This window comes from Elephas maximus, chromosome 4 (assembly GCF_024166365.1).
Source record: "Elephas maximus indicus isolate mEleMax1 chromosome 4, mEleMax1 primary haplotype, whole genome shotgun sequence".
NCBI classification, from domain to species: domain Eukaryota; kingdom Metazoa; phylum Chordata; class Mammalia; order Proboscidea; family Elephantidae; genus Elephas; species Elephas maximus.
The window spans coordinates 187,896,318-187,905,706 of record NC_064822.1 but is presented as its reverse complement, the minus strand read 5'-3'; the positions used below and the strand labels follow the sequence as shown (position 1 = coordinate 187,905,706).

The 9,389-nt window shown below is 53.3% G+C and overlaps 1 protein-coding gene across 3 annotated transcripts in view; it reads right to left on the bottom strand.

Annotated features, from left to right (window-relative positions):
• Positions 1 to 426: 426 nt before the first annotated feature.
• MPPED1 (metallophosphoesterase domain containing 1) overlaps positions 427 to 9,389 on the bottom strand; it is a 96,027-nt gene continuing 87,064 nt past the window's right edge. For 2 of the 3 annotated variants that reach the window (XM_049884603.1, XM_049884605.1), the window contains 3 exons: positions 5,244 to 5,359; positions 3,992 to 4,105; positions 1,574 to 1,752 (listed from right to left, as the gene is read on the bottom strand). In XM_049884603.1, coding sequence (XP_049740560.1) covers positions 1,634 to 1,752; positions 3,992 to 4,105; positions 5,244 to 5,359 — 349 coding nt within the window. In that variant the 3' untranslated portion in view covers positions 1,574 to 1,633. Of the gene's footprint in view, positions 1,753 to 3,991; positions 4,106 to 5,243; positions 5,360 to 9,389 lie in introns of all 3 variants that reach the window. The other variant, XM_049884606.1, reaches the window with a different exon arrangement.

The following is a 9,389-nucleotide window of genomic DNA, read 5'->3' as shown; positions in this document are numbered from 1 at the left end:
TCGGAGCTTTGGGTGGTGGCCAAAGTGAGGATCTATAGCCAGAGACCGAGGTTCAAATCCTGGCTCTGCTCCTTTTGTGCTCTGTGCCCTAAGGCAAGTTATCTCACCTCTCTGGCCTCTATCTCCTCATCTCTAAAGTAGGGGCACCTGAGTCCAACTATGCAGGACTATCTGAGGGTAAAATAAGATTATATTATCTGCAAAAGGGTTTGTTTAATGCTGGTTCCCAGGGCTGGGGCTAGGGTGTGGGGAGCGAGGCATCCCTTTCAAGTATAAAATTCCAGGGAGTGACAAAAAACCAAGGTACTGAATACAATTTTAATGCAATATTTTTAAAATCAAAATACTGCCCCCCCAAAAAAAATCCATGATGAACAAAATATCACAATTTTTAATAAAGAATCTGACCCTGGCCTGCCCCAACCCTGCCTCACTCACCTCACCCTAATCCCGGCCCTTCTGGTTCCCTCTCCCTCAGAGATTAAACCCAACTCGCTGTCCTGATTTAAAGATGAGAAAGCCAAAGCCCTCAGAGTGGGGCTGCTGGAGCCCAAGGCCTGCTCTGTCCCAGTGCCACCCTCCCATTACCTGGGCCAACACAGATTTCGAGCCAGTCAGCCTTTCTCAGCTGTGGGCATGCCTGAAAGAATCTGAGTAATGTGGGGGAAACAGAACCGAGGAACGGAGTCCTTTCTGGGGACAGTAATAAGAAGCACAGCCACGCCTCATTAAATTAAGGGGTGCGTGTGTGTGTGTGTGTCGTACACACGCAGGTGCCCATGTGTGGCAGGGCTGCCACTGCCTCGGCCTGCAGACCCCACCCCCCGGATGCGTTCTGCAGAGCTGTGCAGCCCCCCACAGGGCAGGGGCTGCCCCGCCACGATTCTGGAGCCCTCCAACCAGTCCTGGGCACACAGATGGCTCATTTTGTACAGCTGATCCCCAAAATCCAGGCTGCAGAGGAGTGCCTGGGGTGCTCAGGCCATTGTTCAAGTCAGCAAAAATGCCCATAGGAAGGAAAGGGGAAATGACCCAAGGCCAACCGCTCGTGGCCTGGCCAGGTGAGGCCCGGATTCCTGAGATGTCCCTGAATGCCCCCTCCTGCCAAGGGGTCAGCCTCAAGGCAGGCTGAGAGGAGAAGGAGGACTGTCTGAGCCCAGGCTACAAAACCTCCCACCAAGCCCCCACCCCTGGGGCTCCCCAACCACACAGACCCTCAGTTAGAGGGAGGTTTTGTGCGAGAACTTCCAAAACCTGTCCCAGGTGGCCCAAGGGCAGCGACTTCTTGAACCCACGAAGGTGTCCAACCGGGAAGGATGAGGATTTGATCACCTCCCAAGCGAGGCGGGCCATGAGCTGATTAGTCCTTCAAGGAGGTACACACAGGATGTACACGCAGAAAACGTGATGCTTGCGGAACCCTAACAGGGCAACGCAGGGTCCCGACCCCAGGGGACAGGGGCCTGAAGAGTCAGAGGGGTTCTCTTCATTCCAAGGCCTCAGCCCATCCCCAGAGCCAGACAAGTCATCTGGGTTGTCCTGCATGGAAGGAAGGGTGGTGGGGGTCCGTGCTCTTGGCCAGGTGTATGTAGCTGACACACGTGGGCAGGCAGGGATGGGCAACGGGGAGCAGTCAGGAGTTCCGGGGTGTGGGAAGGTCGATAACTATGGGTGGGTTCACAGGCTGGTAGTTCACAGTGCACACGGATGCATTCACATAGGTAGTCGTCCCGTCGGCCATGACACCATACCCTGGGGGGCAAGCACACATGCATCAGGCCTGGACCAGGAGCAGTGGGGTGGCCTAGTGGTATTGGGGGGCACTCAGACACTGTGGGCTGAATATGTCTCAGGCCAGCTACTGAAACCCTCAAGCTCAGTTTCCTCATCTGCAAAATAGAGATGACAGTGATAAACTCTACTCTCAAGTCTACTCTGAGGATCAAATGAGATAATAAACCACATACAGAGTTCAGCCCAGTGCCCAGCACAGGGTAGACACCTACTGAGTCATCATCATCACAACCCTCATCATTATCACCACCCTCACCATCACCACCATCACCACCCTCATCGTTGTCATTACCATCACCACCATCACCATCACCACCCTCATCGTTGTCATCACCATCACCACCATCACCATCACCACCCTCATCATTATCATCACCATCACCACCATCACCATCACCATCACCACCCTCATCATTATCATCACCATCACCATCGTCATAATCACCACATACAACCATTACCAAAACCATCACCATCACCACCATCACCTTCATTGTTATCATCATCACCATTACCAGCATCATCACCATCATCATCACCACTATCATCATCACAACAATCACCACCCTCATCACCATCATCATCACCATCACCATCACCACCATCACCATCATCACCACCATCACCATCATCACCACCATCACCACCATCACCATCACCACAATCACAATAAACACCACTATGCTTATCATTATCATCACTATCACCATGATCATTATCACCATCACCATGATCATTATCACCATCCTCATCATCACCATTATCACCACCCTCATCATCACTATCACCATCAACATCACCACTATGATCACCGTCATCATCATCACCCTCATTATCACCATCACTATCATCACCATTGTCATCTTCAGCATTATAATCACCATCATTGTCCTCACCATCATGTACTTTCTCCTGGCAAACTCTGCCCTCACCAGTCCCTCTTCCCACAATGTCTACTTGCCAGAACCCTCCTTATCCTTCAGCACAGACCCCTCCGCATTCTTTGGAGCTCCAGTCTGTGCCTGTACCAGCATGAGGCTTGGGGTTTAGGTCACGTGCCGCCTTGGATCTGATGGCACTGCACACCCATAGTAGAGCTGCAGGAAACAGTCTGCTGCCCCGAAAGTCTTCAAGGTCCTCTAGGGTCAGGAGAGGTCTGACCAGTCCTGCTGCCATGACCATATCCTGCAGAGGCCCTTGGGAAAAGGTTGTCAGGCCTAACTGCTTCCGTGCAGGGAAATGATGTGATATGGACAAAGCCTACAGGGAGCTCCAGGTGCCATTGTAGGTGGAAGCTCAGCAGCCTGAGGGATCTCTTTGGAGGAAACCATATCCATCTTTGTCCCACCGGAGCCCACGTCTTCCTGGCAGGGCAGGATGGGACAGACAGGGAAGCTCTGGACAGACAGCCTTAATGTTGGAAAGGAGTGAAAAGAGGTATCTGTTGCGAACTGGGGCCAAACCAGGCTCCAGTTAGGTGATGGCGGAGGGCGCCTAAGGGTTTAGTAAGGAGCATCCATATGCAGCAATGGGCCTGGGGGGGAGCATGAGCTGTCAGGACGGTCCCCAACACACCTGCCCCGCCCACTTTCCTGCAATGTGCAGGGAACACCCCCCTCCCCCCTCCACACACACACAATGATGTGCTTGGGGCAAGTGGCTCCTGTCCTCCAGGACAGAGCCAGAATGCCATGTCTGTATGTACCGTCGGCAGTGGGGGGGGAGGAGTTATCCCTGTCACTAAAGCCTCTCAGGCAGGCAGCCAGTCCCTCCACATTTATTAGGCACCTACTGTATGCCAGGCCTGGGGAATGTAAACTAAAAGCCAGGGCCACACCCTTGGGTAGTTCATGGTACAATGACCAAGTGCAGCATCCTCCCTGCCATGGCTCAGGTGTCCCCTCCTCCAGGAAGTCTCTGCCCACCTCCTGAAGAGGTCCAAGGCTGGAGACACAGCAAGGTTACAGAGGCCAGAGCCAGCAAATTTGACCCCCCAAGTTTTGCCAGATTTTGCATTCATCTTCCTACGATTAAACATTTTAGCAATAACTCAGCGATAGCCAATATGTGCATGAGGCGCTTACAAAGTGGAAATTAGTCCTGGGCTATCTCCCTTCTGGCTGGAGAGAGCGGGGCGGGGGTGACCGGGCTGCAGGGAGTCCTGTGTGCGAGGCCCACACCCCGCCCCCTGACTGACCTTCGTGGATGTGGCCGAAGACGTGCAGCCGTGGCTGGACGCGCCTCTGCACCGTGTTGAGCAGCTCCACGCAGCCCACCCGCTGCATCTTCTTGGGGACCCAGTCCAGGAAGCCTGTACAGGGGACACAACAGAAGGTGCCAGGGTCCGGGAAGGCCCAGCCCCCACAGCCCAGCAGGCAGCTTTGGCAGCCGCAGAGACACAGCTGGCCCTAGGGTCCCAGGCCTGACACAGTTCCCACTCTTAAGCTGGCTCTCCACCACCCTGCCCTGCATTGGCCTTCAGGGAAGGAACCCTGGTTCTGCCCTGTACCAGTGGGGGCCTCCCGCACTGCAGCCTCACCTACTTCCTCCTCAGGGCACTAGTGAGAGCCACCTGAGGTCGCCCTAAGAGCCTAGGGTGGGACAGGCATAGGGGGGCAGGAGAGCTCAGTGTCTGTTAGCCCCCCAGACCATTCCTGCTCCAACTGGCCTCAAGGATGGTATCCACCCATTGCACAGATAAGCAAACTGAGGCCAGAGAGGGGACGGTCTGGCCCAAGGGCACTCTGGCACCTGGCAGCAGAGCAGATCAAGCACGGAGCAGAGAGGAGGGGGTTCCGTGTTAGGAGCTTCCTGAACACACACCCCGAGATCATGAAATGAACGTCTCACTGAACGCAGCATGGCTCCCACGGCCGCGTCTGTGCAGGCTCGCACCAGCGGCCTCCCGGAGCTGCCGCATATGGCGGCTGCTGATTATCCTCACATGGCTACACAAACGAAGAATAATTGATCACTCCTAGCGAATAATTAGAGTTCACTGTGGCTCCTTTCTGTTTGGGTGGGCGAAACAAGTTTCTTTGACTGCTGGCAAAGGGAAGGGGGACTCAGGCCTGGGGAGATAAGAGCCCAGGGCTGCCTCCTGGCCTCTGTGAGCTCATCTGCCATGTGCGAAATGGGTGACTAATTCTGACTTCCCCACATCATTGCAAGGAGCCCATGAGGTAACATATCAAGCCACCAGCACACAGTAGGTGCTCAGCAAATGAGGGTGACAGTGGGGTGACTTGTCCCAGGTACCCCAGCATGTTGGTGTCAGAACACTGCCTGTCCAGGCTCTTCTCCACAGGCCAGGCAGGCCTCTGTTCACCTCTCTTCAACGGCCCCCCAACCCTGTCTAACACACGCACACACATGCACACATATACATACACTCACGCACAAGTGCACACGCGTGCATGCCCCGTGCCCTCCGCGGCAGGCTCTCTTACCCAGCGGTGGTCCATGGGTTATCAGGATGTCTACACCTTCAGGAATGAGGTTCCATTTCTCCAGCAGGGCTTGGCCTCGAGGGAGGTTAAAGCCCCAGCCATAAAACCAGGGCTGCCTACAGGCGAAGAGGAGATGGGCAGAGAGCCGGTGAGAGCATGACTTGGACCTAGAAATCCAAATCAAGGTGGAGATTCGCCCAGACTGAGCCCAGAACACTGACAAGCTGTTGGGCTGTGGCGTCACAGGCGATTCTCTCCCCTCTTCTTCTTGCTTACCTGTAGTTTCTATTCTCCTATGGAGGTATTATTGATGGAATAAAAAATGCAAGTTAAAAATATATAAGCTTCTGACACAAAGAGAGAGTGGAGGGAGAGAGCAGGCTGTCTCATTAGGGGGAGAGTAATTGGGAGTGTGTAGCAAGGTCTATATGGGTTTTTGTGTGAGAGACTGACTTGATTTGTAAACTTTCACTTAAAGCACAAAAAAAATTACTTTAAAAATATATATATACATATATAAGCTTCTGCCAACGGTGTTTCTTGCTCCAAGCTTTTCTGAGGAAACCCACGAACATTCTCTGCCCACCTCCCTCCCCCCAGAAGACCATTCTCAACCCCAACTTCCCCCTCCCCCAGGGTAGCCCTCCTCCGTCCTCCCTCCCCCAGTTGGGGCAGGTGAGCTTCTGCCAGGAGAGAGCGGATTCCAGGTAGAGGATTCTCAGTCCCTGATCCCACCTGAGCTCCTAGTCAGAGGTCCAGGTAAGGCTGAGCCCACCTCTAGCTCCAAGGGTGGGGCTAGATGGACCTTGGCTAAGCAGCATGATCCCATTCTGTGACCCAAGCCAGACCTAGGCCCATCGATGCAAGTCACTTCCCTTGATTGGCTCATCATCACCACCACCATCCTCCTCCTCATCACCATCATCATTCCATTACCATCACCACCACCAGCACCATCACCACCATCACACCATTACCATCACCACCACCACCATCACCACCATCATCACCACCACCATCACCACCACCATCACAATTATCACCACCAACACTATCATCACCACCACCATCACCATCATACCATCATCGCCATCATCTCTACCATCATCACTACCATCACCATCATCACTACCACCACCAGCACCACCACCACCATCACCACCATCACCTCCCCACCCACCGCTCCAGGGACTTCACCCCTGCAGCAACATTGGACAGAAATGTATCTGTTTCACAAATGAGAAAACTGAAGAGCGGGGGTAGAAAATAAGAATGGCCACCACCATCTTCCGCACTCCCACTTTTTCCAGGCTTCATTTAAGTACTTTACAAACTGTTAAAAGAACGCTCTGAATTAAGGACCATTACTATTCAAGTTTTATAGATGAGGAGCCCGAGGCTCAGAGAGGTGAAGTGGATCACAGACGTGGGCCCAGGTCTGCTAACCCCCAGGCTGGCCACATCGCCACCACTCACCCTGCCAGCACACACTGCGTGAGTCGGGGGTGGGCTTGGGCTTCACCCTCGCAGCCTCTCACGTGCACGTAGCTGCTACTTAAATCCCTCCCGTGGTCCACACGACATTCCATGGGGCGCTGACACCTCTGATTATCCACCCAACGGTTCTTCCCTATTGGTATTCAGAATATGCACCTTTTTGGAACCCTGGGGGTTCCATGGAACACCATTTGAAAACCCTGACTTAGTCCTACCCTCTCAGGTTCTGGACGAAGAGGAAAAGGCTAGGGTCACACAGTGAATCAGCAGAAGTCCCATTCGAACGCCGATCTGACACCCTCTCTCCTCCATCCTTCAACCCCGTGCCAATCTCCTGAATCTCATCGGAACCTTTGGACCATGAGCCCATGAAGAGGAGGGTGGGTGACCACAATGGCCATTGAAGTCAAAGGTCCTCTCACCGTTTCAGACACACACGGGATCCCCTCCACTGCCTGCCTTGCTCACGCCATGACTCCTGCCCAGAACACTGTCTCCCTCCCCTTCTCCTCCTGCACCCCTGCCTCCAGCCCCAGGTTTACCCTCCAAAGCTCTGCTCCAAAGCCTCATTCTCGCCTTTGAACACTCAGCACCAGGGAGCAAATAAATGCTCATTTAAAGAATGGTAGTGAGCGAGAATTAATGAATAGTTAGCAGGATGTCAAACAAGACTTCTCCTGTTGCCCTGGGATTACAGCCAAAACTTCAAAGCTGAAACCAATCCCCCACATTTGAAAGAAACATTCCAGATAGCCCCCCAGCAGAACTTACCAAAGTGGGCAGGACCTCCTAGCCACCATCTCCCCAGCCCCCATCAGCCTAAGCTCTTGTCTCAAGGAAGCAGGCTGTGGCTCCCATCTTGTTCTTGAGGGAGGGGAAGGGAAGGGGTCCCATGGGTGGGCTCCAGAAAGACCACTTGTACAGGAGGCCTGAGGAAGGAAACCTGATCCTCACTCCCCGGCAGTGGACCTGGGGGTCTTCCCTCTGGGTCTGTGAGAGAATAGGTGGTCAGGGGCAGGGGGCAGGTGTGGCCTGTCCTGAGGGTTCCCCATCCACAGCAAGTCCCCGAGATGTGAGGAGGATAGGCAGCCAGGCAACGAATGTTGGGGGATGGCAGCTGGGTGGGTGGCTCGGGGAGCAGGGGCGGTCCCACCAGAGCGCACCTCCTACCTCAGACACACCCACACAGGCCTGCCCTTGAGAGTCTGCAGAGGCTGAGGGTTCTCTCTGCCAAAAAACACAGCGTGTGCACACACATACACACACAATTTCATACTCAATTTCAAGGGAATCTTGGGATCCTGGGCTAGAATGGCTCCACTTCTTACTACCTGTGTGACCTGGGGCAAGTAACTTAACTTCTCTCTCTGCCTCAGTTCCCTCTTCTGTAAAATGAGGATAATTCTGTCCACCTCAATGGGGCTGTTGAGAGGACTAAATCAGTTAATCCATGTAAAGTGCTTCAAACGATGTGATTCACAGTAAGTACTCAATAGATGTCAAGAAATCAAAGAAGCTTTGCATTGGGCAAATCTGCTGCAAAGGACCTCTTTTAAAGTGTTGAAGAGCGAAGATGTCACCTTCAAGACTAAGATGCGCCTGACCCAAGCCATGGTATTTTCAATCGCATCATATGCATGTGAGAACTGAACAATGAATAAGGAAGACCGAAGAAGAGTTGACGTCTTTGAATTGTGGTGGTGGCGAAGAATATTGAATATACCATGGACTGCCAAAAGAATGGACAAATCTGTCTTGGAGGTACAACCAGAATGCTCCTTAGGAGCAAGGATGGCAAGACTGCATCTTACATACTTTGGACAAGTTATCGGGGGGACCAGTCCCTGGAGAAGGACATCATGCTTGGCTAAGTACAGGGTCAGCGGAAAAGAGGAAGACCTTCAACGAGGTGGATGGACACAGTGGCTACAACAATGAGCCGCTGTGAGCATGGCGCAGTGTTTTGCTCTGTGGTACACAGAGTGGCTATGGGTCGGAATTGACCCCACAGCACCTAACAACATCAACAAGAACTCAATAGACTGAAGCTGCCATCATCATCTCCATGACCATTTCCATCACCACCAACATCATCAGCGCCATCATCATCACTATCATCTTCATCAACATCATCACCATCACTACCACCGTCCTCACCACTATCCCCATCACCACTACCATCAACACCACCACCGTCCTCACCACTATCCCCATCACCACCATCAACACCACCACCGTCCTCACCACTATCCCCATCACCACTACCATCAACACTACCACCGTCCTCACCACTATCCCCATCACCACCATCAACACCACCACCGTCCTCACCACTATCCCCATCACCACTACCATGGACACCACCACCGTCCTCACCACTATCCCCATCACCACTACCATCAACACCACCACCGTCCTCACCACTATCCCCATCACCACCATCAACACCACCACCGTCCTCACCACTATCCCCATCACCACTACCATCAACACCACCACCGTCCTCACCACTATCCCCATCACCACTACCATCAACACCACCACCGTCCTCACCACTATCCCCATCACCACCATCAACACCACCACCGTCCTCACCACTATCCCCATCACCACTACCATCAACACTACCACCGTCCTCACCACTATCCC